The sequence below is a fragment of the Megachile rotundata genome, chromosome 7 (assembly GCF_050947335.1).
Source record: "Megachile rotundata isolate GNS110a chromosome 7, iyMegRotu1, whole genome shotgun sequence".
In the NCBI taxonomy this organism is placed as follows: domain Eukaryota; kingdom Metazoa; phylum Arthropoda; class Insecta; order Hymenoptera; family Megachilidae; genus Megachile; species Megachile rotundata.
Window position 1 is genome coordinate 16,352,826 of NC_134989.1, and position 21,951 is coordinate 16,374,776.

General features: G+C 33.0%; 4 protein-coding genes across 12 annotated transcripts; 2 read left to right on the forward strand and 2 right to left on the reverse strand.

Moving 5' to 3' along the window:
• Window positions 1–1,430: 1,430 nt before the first annotated feature.
• LOC100882540 (protogenin) lies at window positions 1,431–8,140 on the reverse strand. 2 transcript variants are annotated; one of them, XM_012282793.2, is made up of 21 exons: window positions 8,025–8,140; window positions 7,430–7,902; window positions 6,608–6,870; window positions 6,314–6,446; window positions 6,086–6,242; window positions 5,938–6,012; window positions 5,434–5,660; window positions 5,213–5,358; window positions 4,981–5,140; window positions 4,625–4,909; window positions 4,379–4,546; window positions 4,120–4,311; window positions 3,838–4,022; window positions 3,613–3,760; window positions 3,440–3,538; window positions 3,200–3,353; window positions 2,990–3,123; window positions 2,552–2,917; window positions 2,191–2,468; window positions 2,015–2,122; window positions 1,431–1,933 (listed from the first exon to the last, which is right to left on the reverse strand). In XM_012282793.2, exons 2-21 carry the CDS (start codon window positions 7,494–7,496, stop codon window positions 1,724–1,726), a joined length of 3,555 nt encoding a protein of 1,184 aa, XP_012138183.2. In that variant the 5' UTR covers window positions 7,497–7,902; window positions 8,025–8,140; the 3' UTR covers window positions 1,431–1,723. The 2 variants fall into 2 exon arrangements, with proteins under 2 accessions (XP_012138183.2, XP_012138196.2); XM_012282806.2 differs by lacking the exon at window positions 5,938–6,012.
• A 50-nt stretch (window positions 8,141–8,190) lies between these two features.
• On the forward strand, window positions 8,191–11,596 carry spict (magnesium transporter spict). Its single transcript, XM_003699400.3, has 4 exons — window positions 8,191–8,546; window positions 8,623–8,745; window positions 8,823–8,965; window positions 9,047–11,596. Exons 1-4 carry the CDS (start codon window positions 8,468–8,470, stop codon window positions 9,788–9,790), a joined length of 1,089 nt encoding a protein of 362 aa, XP_003699448.2. The 5' UTR covers window positions 8,191–8,467; the 3' UTR covers window positions 9,791–11,596.
• Window positions 9,994–12,155, reverse strand: fy (fuzzy planar cell polarity protein-like protein). The gene is made up of 6 exons (XM_003699399.3): window positions 11,936–12,155; window positions 11,627–11,810; window positions 11,159–11,551; window positions 10,903–11,100; window positions 10,585–10,784; window positions 9,994–10,498 (listed from the first exon to the last, which is right to left on the reverse strand). Exons 2-6 carry the CDS (start codon window positions 11,702–11,704, stop codon window positions 10,141–10,143), a joined length of 1,227 nt encoding a protein of 408 aa, XP_003699447.2. The 5' UTR covers window positions 11,705–11,810; window positions 11,936–12,155; the 3' UTR covers window positions 9,994–10,140.
• A 462-nt stretch (window positions 12,156–12,617) lies between these two features.
• Window positions 12,618–20,149, forward strand: wts (serine/threonine-protein kinase warts). Of its 8 annotated transcripts, none has more exons than XM_076533831.1 (6): window positions 12,634–13,211; window positions 13,289–13,386; window positions 13,943–14,263; window positions 14,349–16,935; window positions 17,098–17,375; window positions 17,474–20,149. In XM_076533831.1, exons 3-6 carry the CDS (start codon window positions 13,985–13,987, stop codon window positions 17,903–17,905), a joined length of 3,576 nt encoding a protein of 1,191 aa, XP_076389946.1. In that variant the 5' UTR covers window positions 12,634–13,211; window positions 13,289–13,386; window positions 13,943–13,984; the 3' UTR covers window positions 17,906–20,149. The 8 variants fall into 8 exon arrangements, with proteins under 8 accessions (XP_012138159.2, XP_076389946.1, XP_012138131.2 ...); XM_076533830.1 differs by having other exon boundaries at window positions 12,635–13,211; window positions 13,912–14,263; XM_012282769.2 differs by lacking the exon at window positions 13,289–13,386 and having other exon boundaries at window positions 12,618–12,682; window positions 13,912–14,263.
• Window positions 20,150–21,951: the final 1,802 nt, after the last annotated feature.

Consider the following 21,951-nt stretch of genomic DNA (forward strand, 5'->3'; position numbering starts at 1 on the left):
ACATTTCCTTAACGTAAGGCAGAATTATTTTTCAGTGATGACTTTAAATTATATGTGTAACAAATTATTCTGTATAAAGATGTAGAAATCTGTGTAATAAATATACGATAAAATCTCTAGTATGTGCATATTGAATTAATTCTATTTTTACATGATTTTTATACTGTGCTTGCAGTGATTATGTTATTGCATAATTCAGTGTAATGTGATCATTTAAAATAGTACTGAATATAAAATGTAATAAATAACAATTAATGGAGGTACAATAATAACATGACATATCTATGTCTCACTCTAAAAGATATAGCTTATTCTATCAGGTACTGTATTGGGTTTTTTGTCATGGTAACATGCACCAGTCTGGAATATGTTTGTAGTTCTGTTTCACTTTTTTTCATCTTTTTGCAATTTGTATGATATAGTTAACCTTATATGTCTTGTACAACAGAAGACTGATCTCTATTGTTTAGACTTACAGAGTGAACAGGAAAAAATATACAGACTATATTCAATACTCTCCGATTGTTAAATCATTATTTTCATTATATATATGATTAAGATTTTTTTTATATTTTATATATACTTTTTTATATCTTATAAAAATTTGATAATTCTTTTTTAATTTTATTTTTTCCTGTTCTTTTCATACATTTTAATAGCATATAATACAATATTATCAACATGTAATATAAAAAAATTGTGTTAAATTAATGTTAACATTTCAATTACTTTTTTAAAAATGTTTGACAACGTCGTATCCTTTAACGGAATAAATATTTACCAAAATCTTTAATGGTATACGTGTACTTTGTTATAATATTTGTAATAAAAAAGAAAATCTAAGCTATACTTTTTTATGTATCAATTAAAATTTCATTAGTATTTCTTTCTAGACTTCTTAATATCTAAAACTTTTCCATGCTGATTTAATTTTAGCTGACGGAAAACTTAAAATTGTGGAATGATCAGTACTATCGCTCTCTTTAAAAGCAATATAATGTATATTGTAAATTAGATTAGGCCATACCCGTAACTTGGATATTTAATTTTGTTTCTTGCTGTAATGCGAAGGAATGCATTATTTACTGGTTTTTAATTATTATTTAAAACGTAGTATTTCATGAACATATAATTAACAGACATCTTATTTACAAGATCTTCCAAAATTTTCGTATCATTCTATTTGTTCAATGTTCAATTTCATCATTCTCTATCGTTTTACGAGTGTCAACTCAGTACAATTAGAGCAAGTTATTCAACGAATATTTTCTTAAGTATCATTCGAATGATTTATCTGTGTCGTTTCATATAAAATGAAGTTTAAGAATGAAATTAGAGCCCTTGCAAACCGTAAATACTGATATAATGGATCAATAGAAATAACTTGCTTCAAAAACTTATATACAAGGTAATAGCGGAAATGTCCAAAATCGACACATTATCAAAACACTATTATTTACATTAATCATATACATGTACGCATTAGTACTTTCATTTACAAGTCAGATTCTGTTAAACTTGTAAATTGTAGTAACTTGCTTCCGCCCTTTTGTTCTTCTTACTTTTAGCTCGTGTTGATGTGTATGCGTATACACATTTTTGTACAGTCGTATGTATACATACCTTGCAATTGTGATTTAAGTTGTATGAAAACTTTCGTTCTACCTGTTGCACATTCACGTAGCAAATAAACGTGAACAAGTAATCATATTGCCTAATGCTTTCATCCATTTGGTCCAAGCGCCGGAACAGATATACACATAGATTTTGGTAAAGACGTATCTCCGTCTGCACATCCAGAGTTATTATTTAAACTGCTACTACTACTGCCTAAAGTACAATTGACCATCGTAAGCTGCATAACTTCTAGATCTTGTTCTGACTCTTGCTCTTGTTTTTGTTTACTCGAGACAACGGTGTCCTTCGTTTTGTACTGTTATTTTTTCATATATATTAGTTTCATTATAATTTTTGTTAGTTATTCGGTACTATTTCAAATAAAAATTATTTATACCTGTGAATTTTTCGTTACATGAATATCCTTAGTTTCACCATTTATTTCCCATGATGGTAATAAAGGTTCTTTTGCACAAGATTCAAGAATTCCATTTGATTTACCACCCTGCAATAATATACTTAAATAGAATCCTCCACTCAAACTTAGGAATCTAGAGGAGGAATCACACATACCTTTGTGTCTAAATGCGAATTAGGTGTAATGGGAGATGATGGACAAAGGACAGCAAGTTCAATTTCATTTGGTGACACTCTACTGTTCGTCTGTTGATTCACTGATGTAGAAGATTGATCCGCGCAACATCTACTCCCATTTCGTATTAACACACGATTTTTCGCAGATTGTGCATTTTCTCTTGAAAGACGGGCATTTTGATATTTTTTTCGACAATACATACTACATAAACAGATTGTAATAAATCCAATGCTAATACTAACACCAAAAATTACGCCTGCAAATAAATGGATATAATAATTTTATTCAGATTTAACAAAGGTTAGAACGTTGTTGTTTAATTTTATATTCAATATTTACCAAGGCTTTGATCAGGATTCGTGTTTTGTGGAGGTTCTCGTTTATCCGGTGAATAAGGTATTATCGGTGCGGAGCCACCGGTTAAAATAGTTTTTGGATCAGATGGTTTACCGTAACCAGCTTTAGTAGCTGCTTGTACCACGACAAAGTATCGTTTTCCCGAAACTAAACCAGGTAAAGTCGTCGACATTTTATTACCAGGTACCGTCACGTTTCTCCACGTTGCAACCGAATCCATTGAATCCATTGTGTACGTGACAAAATAATTTTGTATAATACCATTTATGTTGCTTGGTTCCTTCCATGCAATTCGAACTTCAGTATTATTTACTAAAAACCATTGTACTTCTTCTACCTTTCCCGGAACTAAAATTATTATCATATATAAATTATTTCTCCTTACAAATTTATAGAAATTAAATTTTATTGTATGCTTACTGTCTTCGTTTGTATAACATTCCACGGATTCACTATAAAAACTGCTTTGGTTTGTGTTATTTTTAATAGCTCTTACTTTAAACTGATATAATGTAAACGGTTTGAGTTTATCGATATTTGCCTTAGTATCATTTCTGGAAAATATTTTTAAAATGTTTAATGTTAAAAATATTGTAAGTACAATACTAACGAAGCGTCATTTATACTTACGTAATTACGCATTTTAGACCATCTAAATTTATTGCATGAATTGCTTGATAGCATAATTCAAAAGAATTTACTTCGTACTCATCGTTCAATGACCATGTCACGTTTATAGAAGTTGGTGAAATAGGAATAGCTTCCAAGGCTATCGGTACGTTATCTAATTAATAAGAAAAGAGCATTATATACAACATTATTATACTGATATTATAATTATAATGAAATTTAAATTTGTAATAAGCTCACTTGTGTCAGGCAGAACAGTTTCTATTTGTTTTGTTAAACAGCCTGTTGTTTCATTAGACTTCATCATACATAAACCCACCGTATAAGAAACATTTACATCTAAGTAAAATAAGTCATAGATTATTTTTACAGTTATACTGCAATGATAAAGCAATACTTATACTAATACTTACCAAGATTAGTAAATACGTATTCAGTAACATTTTTTGGTAAAAAAATATTTCCTAATTTATGTCCACTTTGATTTTCACAATAAATTTTCCAAAGATCAAATTCTGATGCAATTTTATCATTTTCTTTAACATTTATTTTCCATTTTACCTGGTGTAAACAATTTTGTAATGTAACTGCATTATATCGGAAAAATAACGCGTAACTTTTAAAATATTTATACTAACTTTTACAACTGATGCATTTATGATTAATACTTGTATATCCACAATGTTCTCGAAAACAAATTGATTAGATTCAGCTGATGGCATAGTTACAGTAATCCATTCTAACTGTGATTCGCTCATGTTAGGCCATCCTTGTTTTGTTTTTGCTAATACTCGCAGATCGTACTGCGCTCCAGGCGTTAAACCTTTTTTTAAAATTTGATCATTATTATCATCATTATTAATAAATAATATGCAATTAAGTGCAATCGATTTTATTAATATGAAGAATTGAATAAATACCAGTAAGTTCATGGGATTCCACAGTAGCAGGAAAATGAAAAACTCGAGCAGATGGCTGTTGATGCAGTCTGTATTGTAATTTGTATTGTACCACGACACCACGAGACTCTTTTTTAGTCAGTGGTTCCCATGATACATTTAATTTTGTACTACTAATTACATTCGCGTGAACTTTTGGTGTACCTTTAGGAACTGAGTAAAAAGATACATTTTTATTTGCTGGTTACATTAAAAATAATAAATATTAAAGATAACATACCACTTGGGGCTGTAGAACACAAAATGGTGGCTGACTGATCGCTAGGACCATAATTGTTCCACACTCGTATATAGAAGGAGTAATTTGTATACGGTTCGAGAAGTTTTGTTACTTCTACTGACGTAGAATTACCCGGCTCAGGCGGAGAAACTTCTTCTTTACCTCCTTCTTTATATACAAAAAAATATTATTCTATCTAATTATCATTAACACCTTTTTTAATACTCAACGTTTCGTTGAACTCACCTACGGGACTGTAATGGACGGTATAAGCTTTAATACTGCTATGTGGTAGAAACTTTGGTGGTTCCCAGGAAATAAAAATTTTAACTGGTGACAGAGCACGGCATTTTAAAGAGGTAGGTGCAGCAGGACTATTACGAGTTGTATTTACTTGAAGCCGACCTGCGGCCCATATTTCTCCTGCTGAATTAACAGCAACGCATTGATAGATACCAGAATCCGATGGAACTGTTGCTGATATTGCTAGTTCCATTTTATTATACTCTTTTACATACGTAGTTCTACGCCCTATAAAATATACATGTAAAATTTCATTGTAACTCGAAATGAGAATACGTCAATGTTATAATTAACTTTACCATTCCCTGTAATATTTAACGAATCTTTCAACCAATATATTTTAGGCATAGGTAACCCTTGTGCCTGACATTCAAATCTTGCAGTTCTTCCATTTGGACATACTTGATTCGAAGGTGTTTTCAAAAATGAAGGTGGTATCAATACATCCACTGTCACATTCTAAAATAAATTTCATCATATTTAATTCAAGCCGCTACCAATTAAATATAATATTATTTGTAAATAACAAACCTGCACATCTGAATTATTTGTAACGAAATATTTTGCAGAACATACATAAACTCCTGCATCTGATACGCTCACATTTGTTAATGATAATACACTAATACCAATACTAGAATTAAGTAAAATGCGAGGTTGTGTAACATTATTATTATCTAAAAATGAATAAATTAGTTTTAATTTTCATTTGAAATATTTAAATAAAGTACAAATACGTGTATATGAATTACCAGGATAGCGAGGAATAAACACCCATGTAATAAATGGAAGTGGATATCCAGATGCAGCACATACTAAACTAAGATTCGACCCATTTATTAACCAATGATTATACGAAACTTGCGGAAACAACAATGACGGTGTATCTGATCCATTACCCTCTGGTCGAGAAATAACAGTTAATCTTGTTTCTTTGCTTTTTTTGGTTTTCTTTAGGAATTCATTATTTACTATACATCTATAAAAATGAATAATGTATTTCAGTTTAATTCGATCGTTTCAATCTCTAAATTATTCCTTGATATATGTAAATAGTTGTGTACTCTGATATTCTACATATCGCTCATTTGCCGCAATAAGGACATAACTCAAAAATCACGATCTTAAGGAAATTAAGAGACTTTTAGAACCTTACCAGAGAAATACAAAAACAAGAATCATTCATTCAATGTTACTAACCCAAAAACTGTAAATTTTGAATAATGTCATTATTGCGGCAAATAAGCGATATATACCTATATGAACCAGCATCTGATAACTTCGTTGCTTTTATGTACAGAACACCTGGTGGTACCATAATATATCTAGTACTGTAAATTACATATTATTATTATTGCAAATTATCTAATGGGTAATTATTATTTTTGATTATAACTTTCTTACTTTAAGTTACTCTGATTGGGCAACAATGTTTTTCCATTATGTTGCCATGTGATATTAGGAGGAAAAGGAACACTATCTATTAAGCAAGACACTCTTGCTACTTCACCCTCTTGTGCAGTTATATTTTCTGGAAATTCTTTAAATATCTGGGCAAGTTCTATAATACAAATAAATGAATTTTAACACATATCAAACACCCCAAAGATAAAGTATTAAGAAGAAGCTTACCTGCTATTTGAATAAATGTAGGAGATGATCTTAAGAGTCCTAAACTAGTATGTGCTACACAACGGTATTCATCTTTTCCATAATTTCTAATGTTAACCGTAGCATTATTTTTTTCTTTAAATTTCTGCACCATCTTACATAAAGAATGATAAAATAATATTTTAAACAATTACCTTAAATATCCTATACAACTAACCTGTTAACTGTATTACTATTCAATCAGAGCGTAATAGTGATACAATTATGAAGTAATTACTTATTACAGTTAACAGGTTAATTCCTGCTAAAACATACCTTGTGTAAGTGAAGAGAACCATTTCTAAGAAGATTACAACGTGTGATACCACATGGTGGTGCTGGTACTCCATTGTGTAACCAAGTAATATTTTGATTTAATCCAGCTATACAACTAAGTGTAATTCCTTTTTTCCCTAATATCACATGACTACTAGGTTGAATTTCCAGTGTAATGCCAGAACCTTTGGTTGGACTAGTGTTGAAGCTTTCTGATTTAGACACGTTTTTGTTATGTAAACTGGTTTCAAATTCTTTGACACCTGAAATATATGGAATAAAATGAAATAGAATTTATGCGAACTGTTGATTCCTTTTTATAATCTTTATTGCAACATAACTACATTCATATGTTAAAATTTTTTTTAGTATTCATTTGAAATATACCTGTAATAAATGCTAAAGAATATCAGAAAACAATATTACAGTTATATACTCTTACTTAAAACTTTGAAAGCATTGTTCTAACAGAAATTATACAATGCTAAATACAAAGATGAATTTTCTCATAAATTATGATATCACAATTTAATTATGTTTACTCTGCTCATAAATGTACATGATGTTCTAATACATTCAATTATGAATAATTTATTTGTAGTAGAAGAAATAAACAAAAAATTGAGAAAAAACAGTTGTTACTTTTTTAAAATACATAAATGTTTATCAATAAACCAAAATCAAATTTTTATTTTGACTTGATAAGGAGCATTGGGATTTTAACCATCAGAAAAGAATACAAAAAAACGTTAGCGCGTGGTCCACCGTATATGAGTTGTCGAATATAAACAGATTAGATAGGAAGAAAGGAGGGAGATATACCTGCGGCACAAGCGGGCTTTAACACTTCTGTAAACAAGATGCTCAGTAAAAGTACTCGCGCCGCCATATATTCACACTCATTGGCACTGGTTTCACTGACAAATCTTGGCCAAAACACGCTGTCGATTTGGTAGATTTTTCTGCGAAATTCGTCGCCGCATGTTTGACATCGCCTGCAAAAGTTTTTGGCCGTTCCGTTCACCGAACTCTTACCCCCCTTTCAGCCTCACTCTACGTTTTTACATCATCGCCAGGTGAAATGATATATCGTCACTGAAATCTTGAATACGTTGACAATACCGAGGATTACACGGTTGTCGCGAATAATGTTCGATTAGATTCGTTTGCATTAGCACGCGATTCATTCATTTCTTACCATCTTCTATCTCTACTACCCACGTTTGTAATTTTTACAGTAAGGAAGAAGATTCAAAATCCTTGATTATGAACCACAGTGCCGCATACGGAAAATCCTTGAAGTAGAATAATATTTTGTATACAGCGCCACGTGCACTTTTCTTATTATTTCAATATGTATATCTATTGCAATTTATTGCGTATTTTAAAATTATAATTTATTTTAAATCTATTTTACCTGGCAACATTCTATGTAGTTGTTTAGTACATAATAAACTGAGCATCTGATATCCTTTGAAATAAAATTAGAATACATGATTTAGTTAGTTCTTTCTCTCGGTAGCAAAATACGCGTGATATGTGTATATATATGTATATACATAGTATAGTTTTATGCACGTACATGAGTATGTAGCTAGCAGAAGCAAACAAAGAAAGTTTTGTCAAAATCGATTAGATAGTTTTTGGAATTATGGAGTATCCGCAAACTATGAATATAATAAACATTTTTTCTTTGTACAGTAATATTATGACAGCAGTATCTTGTTCATCTATAAGTGTGTTTACCAAATTTTTACGTAGATAAAATGTTATTCTGTAATAGGTTAATTGTATATTGATAATTAGTAAAAACTAATATTACTAAAATTGTAACTATATACAAGCAGTAAGATAAACAGTATGGTTAGTGCAAAATTAAACGACACAACAGATTTTTACAAAGGTTTAGGATTAGCGATTGGTTCCAGCGGCTTTATAGGTTAGTTGACATTTGAAAAAAATAAGGCAGTGATAAATTAGAAGGTTAACACTGATTATTAAATGTATTTATTTAGGTGCTAGTTTTATTATAAAAAAGAAAGCATTAATTCGTCTTCAAAGATGTGGCGCATTACGAGCTTCATCTGGAGGATTTGGCTATTTAAAGGAGTGGATGTGGTGGGGTGGTCTTCTTTCAAGTATGTAAGACGAATAAAATTCTTGTTGCTTGTTACAAAAGCTAAATATTCATTGAATAAAAATTATTTTGTTAAAGTGGGTATAGGAGAAGCAGCTAATTTTGCTGCTTATGCCTTTGCACCTGCTTCATTGGTTACACCATTAGGAGCACTTAGTGTTTTAGTATCTGCGATATTAGCATCAAAGTACCTGAATGAAAAACTAAATTTATTAGGAAAGGTAATATTATACTTCATGTATTTATAACATTTTATGTAATACATATATGGAACAAGGATAATACAGTTATATTCATTTCAGATTGGTTGCCTTTTATGCATACTAGGTTCAATGGTTCTTATACTTCACTCTCCAAAGGAGGAAGAAATTAGTACATTGGCTGAACTTTTAGATAAAGTCCAAAGTCCAGGATATATTACTTATATTTTAGTTGTGATAATATATAGTTTGTTAATAATTTTTCATTTTGGGCCTGTTCGTGGAAAGCAAAATATAATAATATATATTTCTTTGTGTGCATCTATCGGATCATTGACTGTTATGAGCTGTAAAGGACTTGGTTTAGCTTTGAAAGAAACCATTACTGGATTTAATAATGCATTTGCAAATTGGTTAACATGGGCTCTTCTGTTTAGTGTTGTAATTTGTATCAGTGTACAAATGAACTATTTAAATAAGTCACTTGACTTATTTGAAACTACAATTGTAACACCAATTTACTATGTATTTTTCACAACATTAGTAATAATTGCATCTGCCATATTATTTAGAGAATGGGAAAATATGAGTGCAGAGGATGTTTTAGGTTCAATTTGTGGCTTTTTTACCATAATAATTGCAATATTTCTGTTAAATGCGTTTAAAGAACTAGATATACATTATGATAATATTAAACATATATTGCGGCCTAAAAAGGAAACAGTTGTAAGCAATAATAATCAATGGGATGATTCAGATAAAGAAAGATTATTGATTAGAATGGAAAGTTCGAGGCTAGAATTAGAACAATCATATGGAGCTCAAACTTTGACAAGAACGGTATAATACTTAATTACATTATATATACTATTAGATAGGCCCAATTTATAATCGAGGTCTTATCATCTACCGTTCCCCTTTCTCGCTAGTCCTCATCAATGTGCTCTATTCTAATAGCTCAATGATCTTAATCATTGTTGTTCAATGCATGCCGCGTATACACATATGTGATAGGATATATACATATATCCATAAATAATACACAAAGCTTTGAAAAAAATACAAATTTTATTGATTTCATAATCAATGTTATTCATTACTGTAATAAAACAATAGTAATTTATTATGAAGATATGAAAAAATTATAGTATGAAAATATATCAAATATAAAACATTGTACTATTAGTACTGATGTTTTACCAACAACCTTGTTTATCTACAAGTAATGTTTTTAATACTTTCTGGCAAATCAATCTCATAGTATGAGTAGGTACTATGGAAGCATACAAAATGCATAATATATGATCACCTTGCTTAACTGCATAACATTTGTGATACTCTGAACATAAATATGTTTCCTTTGCGCCGACGAATTTCCAATTATCACTGTTTGTTTCGTCGTAAGATTCGGACGACAGTATAAAAGTCTCCACAGCTTGATGGTAAAATGTTCTTAATATATCTAATCTATGCGAACCACTAATTCTGTTTCTGGCATACTGAGTATTTTTACTCAGTATAAATTTTTGAACTTTATAGTTTGCCAATAGAAATCTAAATGCACGGAAAAACATATTTTTATAATCAAATACATATTAGGACATAAAATTATCTCAATGAAATATTTATATATACATTACCCAAGTGTTTCTGAATCTAAATTTATAGATATGGGTAAATTTCGTGGATAGCATTGTTCTGCATTACGTAAGATATCAATACTATTCTTCCAACACTGTACAGCAAATCTCTCAATTTCTGATAATTCTGGATTTGGTCCACACAATGTTAATACTTCAATGTAATTAATCAGCCTAACAGATACCAATCTATAGGCTATCTATACAGCCTCCCATGGTAAATAAGATTTATTTTACAAATTAAAATTTTTATGATAACACTGATTATTAAAATAAACTGAAACAAATACTTTAGAAATCTGTTCCAAAAGCACTTACATTAGGACTTTTATAAGGTAAAAATACAGGAATGTCACGTGTAGTATAAGTATCTTCACTGTTAACAGCTATTATTAATAACTTTCTTTCAATAGGATTTAAACTCCACCATCCTTCTGTGGCCACAGCTAAACATCCGTGTATTAAAACACATCCATATATAGAATCCAAACATTCCACGTAACCCTCTAAGTAAGTCTTAAATACATTATTACTTAATATACAAAAAGTTAACAATTTAATGTATCTGGAGTACCTGTAGTATATTATTTTCTTGACACATAATGCATTCTGTCATATTGATGATATCAGTTTTTGAATAAATTCCATCTCCAACATCAATACACTGTAATAAACTGTCAACAACTGGACTGCATAAACGCATATCTTTTTTTAACTTCTCAATATTTTTTGTGCTCTTTAATTCTTCAATACCAACAAATAAAATCATAGCACCAAAGACAGCATCAAGAAACTTGTTTAAAACATATTTTGTGGTTCCACTTGCAATAACTATTAAAGCAATACTTTGTTCAAATTCTTTCCACATTATCGTTGTATCGGGCAAATCAGTATTTAAAAGTTTGATATCTTGCGATTTGAGAAACATGTGTATTCCATTTAAGGAAGCTATTTTAGAAAATGTCATCTGTAAATATTATGTAAAAAATTAAACTTCATATCTACTCCACTATTTTTGTTTTTTATTGGATAAACATTTTACCGTATCTCCATCTCCTTTCTGTCTAGAAAATAAAGGGATTCCACCTGAGGAGGTTAAGCACATAATATGGGCTACCATAATATTTAATCTTCGTTCTTTATGTGTAAAATATCTTGTGAATAATTTTAATCAGTTTTTATGGTTAATCATACAGAGATACATGTATTTACATTTTTATTTCTTCCTAGTATTCAAATAAAAATTTTGTTTACAATTAATGTTGTTCCTTTATACTTGGTGAAAAAATGTAAGACAAACAAACCTCAAGTTTTATATAAAAATGTATGTATTACATACATTACAACTTACCATCACGAATGTCAATATTTTGTAACATATTAATAATAAGTACACAACTATAATAATACAATTTAATTTTTGTCAACACTCGTCAACACATAAGCGCATGTGCGTACGCATGCACTGTGCAGTAAAGTAAATTTCGTAACTTTGTCGCTCAAAACGTAGTTTTAAAAAAATTGATTACAAATTAATAGAAAAGTGATCAATATATTATTGCAAACAATCTTTGGAGAAAGAAAGTTTTGCAGTATACATTGATATTAGTTCGTTTGTACGTAAAATGTAGATAATTGCAAAGTATGTTCAGTAATATGACGTAAATACAATGCCATTGAACTGTGTTTTTATTTTTTTCATGCTAAATAGATTTTAGTACAAGTCAGTGGTATATATATGTATGAATGTATGACATACATACGATAATAGCAAGACAATTAGATTTTCTAAAATATGTAATTTTTATTATTATATATCTCCAATTTATCTCCTCGACTGAGCTAGCTTATAGAATAAAAGAGGAGAGAAGGAATAAAACGGAATAAAATAAAAAAAAATGGAAAAATGAAAAAAACAAATAAAATTGACGAAAATACCGATTACATTGATTCGCTGATAAGAACTAAAAATAAATCACACGTATTGCAATTAAAAACTATATATTTTTATATAGATTTTCTTATAGTTGGAGAACATTTAATTATTAAGATCATGTATGTATGTAAATAGGGGGATACAGTGAATATTCGAGAAGAGGTAGAGTGAAAATTAAAGAGGAATTAAGTTGATCAAAGTTAAAAAGATTTTGAGTGAAATGTTCGGTATATGTACGAAAAATAATTGTTGAAGAAAAGAATAGAAACGATTAATATAATGTTGACATCCATTTGGCACAAAGAGGCAGCTGCAAATTGTCGAAGAAATTTTAGTATGATCTAGCTTTTGAACATAGCTTCTTGAAAATCTGATATTTCGTTTGATTCACTAAAAATTAAACACTATCTACTAAATATACTAGATATTAATTGTAAAGACCAATTTGCTTTTTCGCGCACGAGCTTCGTGTATACTGTAAATTACGAAAAAGAGTGTCAAGTCGGTGTAGGAATGTGGCACTTCAAAATGGCTGCCAGTTACTTTAGTAATTTACGGCTGTATCTTTCTTTGTTGTTGCTGATGTAATTACGACTATAAATTGGAATACTACAGAATTAATTATAAGGGAAAATAGTGAATTAAAAGTTGTACGTGCACGTTACTTTCGTCACATGGGTTTTGTGGAAACGTGAGAATAGAATATGCTCTAAACTCGTTCTCTCTCGATTACTACTTCAGTTAAACTTATTGCAAGAAATTTTTTAGCCAATGTCTTTTCGTCTATGAAGAAACTGTGTGTTATCATTATTTGTTTTACGTACAAAGGATATTCTGGATCGATCTTTCACGCATCTAATGAATAGGTTAGATTTTTGATCGATCTCAATATTATATAGAAAAGATTAAAAAGATATCGAGATTGCGTACGAATCCGGTTTATTTAATGACGTAAAGTTCTAAATGAAATAAACACAAAGTTGCGAATGTAGGGATGAAGTAATTTTATACGACAATTAAGATTCGCGATGCAACAAAGAACGTATGTCGATGTTTACAGATTTTTTAAATATAATATTATTCTTATCATTTATAATTGCAAAGTGTTTTGATATAGAATAGTATATAAGTTCAATATTAACTAATCTTTTATATTAAATCAACATTGGCAGTATAAGCGATACATAATATTGATAGTATCAATGCAAGGATATCACTAAGAATTTACGTTAAAGCTTATTAGCCTTAAATTACTTTGACAAGTATCATATTAATAGATTGGTTCAATATAAGAAATATAATTTGGAATAATATTATCAGATAAATGCGATAGAAGTTTATCATAAAATTTGTACAAACTTTTAAGAAAAAAACTTGATGTTATGTTTTAGATGTATATATACGTCTATATATATGTCACAGCCGGATTAAAGCTAGGTCTCAGAAGGCCTAGCATGGGCCACTATGAATCCACCCGCAGTTAACAAATCGAGCACTCGTGGCTCTGGATACCATCAGAAGGCTTTAGCTGAAATTCGCAATTCTTTGTTACCTTTTGCGAATATCGGAGGAACTGGAGAAGTAGGTTCTAGTGCTGCTAGTACCATATCTACTTTATCCACAACTAGTGGCATTAGTTCTGCCTCGGGACTTAGCGGCCTATCTGCTGCTTCTGGTTCTACTTTAGACAAATCCGATCAACGTCAACTAATAGCACAGTTATTGATCATGGGCTACTCTGAGGTAGGTGAAATTTGATCTAATGCATACTTGTGGAATAGGTATTCGTGTATTCATAGATGTTGCTAATAAAATTTAAAATCTGCAGGAAATTGCATTACGAGCTTTAAAATTAGCTGGCTGGCGTTTAGATGCAGCCATAGAATTTTTGAAACAGGCTCAGGGAGAATCTCTGAATGGACTCGGTAAACTAAACAGCAAGTTGATAAGAAAACCTAGTTTGGAAAGAGAACTGAGTCTGCAACGCGGCAGTCCAGCATTGGACAGTGGAGCGGGAAGTTCACGATCCGATAGTCCACGTTTGACGGAGCTTAGCCCGCATCCTCAGTTAAGTCGACAATATTCTCCGAGTAATTTCGTCGACAGAGAACCACCTCCTCCTCCACCTCCTAGATGTAGCTCGACGCCGCCACCGCCACCGCCACCTCATGCTCCATATAATCAACCAAATGTACCTACTAATATGCAGCAAATGCTGAAGCGTATGTCTCCTGCTCCGGTTGTTCCTACTCGACCACCTCCTACTACACCTGGTAATACCGGACCAATTTCAACGTCTGTTAATCTGCCACAAAGGGGTACGAGTCCAGTGGCTGGTTCAAACAATAGTTCCAATACTCGTCAACCTATGATTGTGCAAAATGGTCCTCAAGTTCAACAACAACTATCTCAACAAATGCAGGCGCTCAGTATTTATCAAGCAAACAATAACAGTGCTAATACTCAAGTCGAGCCACCACCCCCGTATCCTATAGTTTCTTCTTCGTCGGCTGGTCCGGTGCAACCACCATCTTATAGCGCTTCTATGCAAAACAGACAGAGTCCTACGCAATCCCAGCAAGATTATCGCAAAAGTCCTTCTTCCGGAATCTATTCTGGTCCAACATCGGCCGGTTCACCGAGTCCTATTACCGTTTCCGCTGTATCTCCCAGTACCCAAGCATCCATGGCCAGACCAACTCCGCTGCAAGCTTGGGGCGCGCGACAAGCGAAAACACAGCCGCCAATAATAATGCAGTCTGTAAAGAGTACTCAAGTACAAAAACCCGTGTTGCAAACAGCAATTGCGCCAACGTCACCGCAACCGATCTCTACCACTAGCAACACACCTCCGCCTCCTCCGTCTTATGCGTCTTCGATTCAACAAAAGCAACAGCAACAACCACAACAACAACAACAATCACAGCAACAACAGCAACAGCAACCGCATCAACAACAGCAGCAGCAGCAACCTCACCAACAACAGCAGCAGCAGCAGCAACAGCAACAACAACAACCACCACCACCTGCTTATCCGCCAGTAAATAACGTTGGTGCAACTACCGCGAATAACATAAACGTGGGTGTTTCGGTAGGAGTACCTACTACGGAACCTCCGAGTTACGCAACGACGATGCAAGCATTAGCGGCACAACGCGGTATGCATCATCCTGTTCCTCCACCTCCGTACGGAACACCGAACACCGAAGATTCGGGTGGAATATCTACGATGGAGAACGGTACGTCTCTTAGATCATCTCCGGTCGCTCTTCACCCTCCGTTGCAAAGAAAATATTCGCCCGTAGATGGTTGTCAACATGCGGCGGAAACTCCACCTTTACCTCCGGTAGCATCGACTTCCATACAAACAAGAAATAATAGTGGTAATAATAATGGTGGTAACAACAACAACAACAATAATAATAACAGCAATATCAACATCAGTGGGAATAACAATAATCACGGTAGTGGTAGTAATAATAGTAATAATAGTAATAATAATAATAACAGCAACAGTAGTAGTAGTAACAACAACAATAACAACAACAACAGCAGTAGCAGCAACAATAATAACAACAATCATTCACCGGATAACAATGGCGCAAAAGGCGCTAATTCGCCGTCGTCTTACAAGATCAAACATCAATCACCGATACCCGAACGCAAGCATATGAGTAAAGAAAAGGAGGAAGAGCGCAGAGACTGTAAAGTTCGTAATTATTCTCCTCAAGCGTTTAAATTTTTTATGGAACAACACGTAGAAAATGTGTTAAAATCTCACAAACAACGGCTGTACCGTCGACTTCAGCTGGAAACGGAAATGGCTAAGATAGGTCTTAGCGCAGAGGCTCAGTGTCAAATGAGGAAAATGTTATCTCAAAAAGAATCGAATTATATCAGACTGAAACGAGCTAAAATGGATAAATCGATGTTCACAAAAATTAAACCGATCGGAGTCGGTGCTTTCGGAGAAGTAACGCTCGTAAGAAAGCTCGATACAAATCAGTTTTACGCGATGAAGACTTTGAGAAAAGCGGATGTATTGAATCGTAATCAAGTCGCTCACGTTAAAGCCGAACGAGATATACTTGCAGAAGCCGATAACGAATGGGTAGTGAAGCTCTATTATTCCTTTCAAGATAAGGACAATTTGTATTTCGTCATGGATTATATACCCGGTGGTGACTTGATGTCCTTACTTATCAAGTTTGGGATATTCAAGGAACCTTTGGCAAGATTTTACATCGCCGAACTCACCTGTGCCGTAGAAAGTGTTCATAAGATGGGTTTTATTCATAGGGATATTAAACCAGACAATATTTTAATCGATCGAGATGGGCACATCAAACTGACAGATTTTGGGCTATGCACAGGATTCCGCTGGACCCACAATTCAAAATATTATCAACAAAACGGTAAGAGCATCTACGAATCTTCATTAGTCGGTAAATAAAGTCGAAAGGTTCTTTATCTAAAACGATAAGGAGTAATTTCTTACGTTTCACATTAATTTATTACAATGACGATCATGGTTATCACTACGAGTAAATGCTTAAAACATTGTATTTTCAAAACAGGTCACGGGAAGCAAGATTCGATGGATCCTGCGGATGATTGGAACAACGAATGTCGTTGCATACAATTGAAACCTTTGGAACGTAGAAGGCATAGGGAACATCAAAGGTGTTTGGCACACTCGTTGGTTGGAACACCGAACTACATCGCTCCGGAAGTTTTACAAAGGACAGGATACACTCAATTATGCGATTGGTGGAGCGTTGGTGTAATTTTGTATGAAATGTTAGTTGGTTCTCCACCGTTTCTTGCTAACACTCCAGCCGAAACGCAATACAAGGTAAGAAGGTAGTTTAGCCGAAACGGCGAACACCGATTTTATGGATCGACAGATTATTTTACGACTCGAATGCATTACATATATTTGCGTGTACGCAGGTTATCAACTGGGAAACGACTCTGCACATCCCGAAGCAAGCAAACCTATCCGCGGAAGGTATGGATTTGATATTAAAGTTGTGCGTGGGCGCGGATCGTCGGTTAGGTAAGAATGCGGACGAAGTGAAAAGCCACCCGTTTTTTGCGAGCATCGACTTCGAGAAAGGGTTGCGACGCCAAGTAGCTCCTCATATACCCCGGATACAATATCCTACCGACACGAGTAACTTCGACCCCGTGGATCCTGATAAATTACGGAATTCCGAATCTTCCGATTCTAACAAGTCGGACGAACTATTGGATAATGGAAAACCGTTTCATGGCTTCTTTGAATTCACTTTTAGACGATTCTTTGACGACGGTGGTGGTCCCGCGTATCCTAGTCGAATAAGTTTGGACGATAACGATAATCAAGGTCCCGTTTACGTATGACGCTAGGTTTACAAGTTTTATTCGCGTTAAAATGATTAACGCAGTGTTTCGCATCCGATCAGAAAAGTCTTTGTAAATATTGTTCAGAATCGGAAATATTCGATTTGCTCGAAATCGATGGCGAGAGTAGCGGTAGCGGTAACGGTAACGGTTAGGGTTACATTAATACGAATCGGAAGAGATTTCGTTAAATCTTCGATGAACGATCGTACGCGTCGTACTATGTTACGCGACTGATAAAAAACGACGATCACGCGGAAACCCTCGCGTTTGTTCCTTGATTTCGATGAATCGTCGTATCCGTTGTTTCGTAACTCGTTTCTCTTTATTTTTCCCTATTCTTTTTTCTTACTCGTTTCATGATGAGAAATCGTTAGAATCACTTCTTCGAAGATCAGTTTTTTTTCCTGATCGGTGATCGACCGCTCGACGATGCGATGCTCGCCTAATTCAAATTCATGGGCGCTCGTCGTCGCTGTAATTTTAGCCGCGGCACGAATTATTCGAAATATTTTCAAACCATTATGATCTTTGCGATTCCATGAAATATAAAAAGAAAAGAAAATAGTAAGCGTAACTTAAAGAAAGAAGAAACTGCGAATGTAATGGTCAATCGAGAAAAAAGAAAGGAAGCGATCGATGACTAGGCAATATACGCTTTTATACGTTTATCGAAAAAAAAGATATCGTGCTTGCCATTTTCATTGGTATTGGCTCTTGTGCCTATTCGAAAAGCGTGTTCGTATGTTTCAGCAAGTACTGTGATATTGCAGATAATTAGAATAATGTGACTTTTAAATGTATCGGCCTTATTTAATTCTTTTTCTTCTTTTTCTACTACTTCTTCTTTTTCTTCTTTTCCTATTTCTTCTTCTTCTCTTCTTCTGTTTGTTTTTTTTCTACATCGAATGCTACGACGAGTATAAATAATAATTATTATCGTATAGATTCTTAAATGGATGTAATGTGTTCATTGTAATATTTTATGCAGCTTTTAATCGTCACTTTTTTCCTCTTTTTTTTAATGCTTTAATTTAAGAAGGGACGTTCGTTAATTTACTGTCGCATCGTACGTGTTTCGCGAATATTTTTCGTCTTTGCAGATTAATTACACGTAATTTAATTCGTATGTACAATCGAAACTATCGAAAACTGTTTATCGAATGAAAATTCCGTGGTGTAAGATCCGAGCGATTAAAAATTACGATCGCATCGAAACATCGTCGATCGTTAATCGTTACGTTCGATTGATCCATACATTTCGAATTGATGTTTTACAAGATTTAAATACGTCGAAGAAACGAAGGAAACGATTACGATGTTTGCGACACGAATCAACTTATTTGCAACTTTCGTACGTTGCGCTAGAAACGAATAAAACGCGTAATAATCGATTGTACGACGTTCAACTAACGTTTTTATTCAATTAAGTGCCTAGTGCTCGAGTTACATTCTTACACCGCGGTTATTCGTCAAACGAGATACGTCTAAAGCGATAAATTCTCAAGTGTCCTTATTGATTGTTCTTCTACTTGTTAACCGAGCGTATCGTCGCGTTATATTCGCGGCTACGCGCCACTAATGATAAACCGATCTGTCCGTTTAAAACGATACGAAATAATCGTTACGCTTTATTAATTAGTGATTATGAAAACACGTTAATGTTACTCGTTTGTTAAAAACAAAAGGAACGGACGCTGCGCTGCGTTATTGCATCGATGTATGTATCATGTACAAAGTAAGAATAAGTCGCTTTTTCGCGCGCGCACATGCGCGTATACACACATACACACATATATGCAGTGTTAAAAAAGCATCGCATTCGTTCAACGCCATTTTTGAAAATGTAAGACAAAAATCTCGTATCATTTTTCAATATACTTTCGCTGCAATTAATTATTGAAATTGTAATAAGGTAATCATCGTTAAACTACAGCCGGGGCCACCGCAGCGATCTGCACTTATGCATTGCATCGAAAAATGGTATTAGACATTTTTTTCTTAGATCTTCGTCCTTTATTGAATGATGCTGAGCAAATTCGATGCTTATTTAACACTCTGTATACCTATATATATATAGTAAAAGAAAGAAACGTTATTCTTTGATGACTAATTGAATTTACAAACGATGAACTGGTATCGGTAGACGTAGAAACGTAGAAATGTAAAAACGATGTACGATATCGAACATCATCTGGAAGATACGTTATTTAAAACTAATTACAGCTTCTCTAATTTTGTAAACGATCGTCTTTTTCTTATATTCAAGATGTTTTGAAATTAGTTCAAATAATTACCATTAATTCGTATGTTTATCGCGCGTTGTACGTACCAAAGGAAAAAGTAAGTCTTTATATAGGATGGAAGAATTCGATAGAAAAATATAACGACGAATCTATTTTATACTCGTTTCAGGTCGTAATTATCCTCTGAAAGATATTATATTAGTATTAACGAATTTTTACGCGAATATACACTATGGATTGTTCGTTTTGATGCACGAGGAAAATATGTATTTATGCGAAAAGAAGAAAACGAAAAGAAAGAGAGAAAAGGTAAGAACGAAAAAGAAATTACAAATTGAAAGGAGATGTATATTCTGTTACGTACATTTATCGTGTTCATAAAATGACTATTTTTCTATGAGAAACGTATAGAGTATACGCAATGGACTGAAGGAAAGGTGTTTTAACGTTTTCGTGCATCTTAAATAGTTTTGTAAATGAAAACACATCGTCCATCGAAATTGTGAAGGTGTTGCCGGATGAAAAGAATGGGGGGAAAAATATCCGAAGGAAGTAACTTTCTGTACGATGCATTTAACTGGATAAAATCGTAGATGTCGGTTTGCAAAATGTATCTACTCCGATCGCAAAAAAGTGTGATCAAGTTCGCCGCTCGAAAAATTCATTGCTTGGAAACAAGGATCGAATATCGCGTTACATCACGTTTGACAAATAAATACCAAAGGGATTCGCTCTTACTATCATAAAAGTAATCCTTGTATACTACGATTTTACTCTTTGTATACATAAGAATTTTGCATGTTTAATTTTAGTTGATAGCCGTGTGCAAAACGGTGCGATGGCACAGGCACGATATCGTTGTGCCATGCATAACTGATGTTGACGTTGATGTAAACTTTCAACGGATACTAGCTATTAATTTTTCTTCTAAATTGCAAACGATTAATCGCAAAGTAACATAAAACGTACGAAACATTGTTCGTCGCGCGTATATTCGTTGCTCGATCGTTGATAAAATTGCAGACGTTTTAGATCGTGCGTTATATCGTAGAATAGTTGAAGTCAAACGATGATAACGATAATAATATACTTTTTATTACGAATACACGACAAATGTTCTATGTAAAAATGATTCCGTTAACACGTTGAGTACCAAGATAAATTAACGCAAATACTTTGTGCTTGCTGAAGAATATATCTTTTTTATTATACAACTTTATCAGAGAATAATTTTGAAGAATATTCAAAACGCATCTGAAAGTCCTGTAAATGACTGGCAGTCAACGTGTTAAATTAAAAAATTTGATAATTGAAAAGTACCTCTTATCGTGTATTGAAACAAATATTTTTATACCATAAAATGTACATGTATATAATAATTTACTTTTGAAGGTTATCCGTATTTAGTTATAAAATAATATTCATTAATTTCACGTACTCTAAATTAAGTTCGATTCGATTCAATCAATAAATCGTAGCATCAAGATCCTGCATCGTTCGAATTCTCGTATAGATTATGTTTATTTCGACCGTAAGATAAAACAAAGATCTGTTAATCCATGAATCGAAGCAAAATGATTTTAAATGGTATAGCTGTACATTTTGTAACATCTGTTTTTGCTTTGTAATTATTATATATCACGAAAGCTAGAAGAAAAACGAGTTAATTTTGTAAGGCGGTATAATATATTAAACTCTGTATATATTTTGGATAATTATTCTAAATTAAAACTATGTTTAATGCTTATTCCGTCCCAACTTATTTTTCCCGTTATGTGTAATTATTTTTCTAAATGAGCA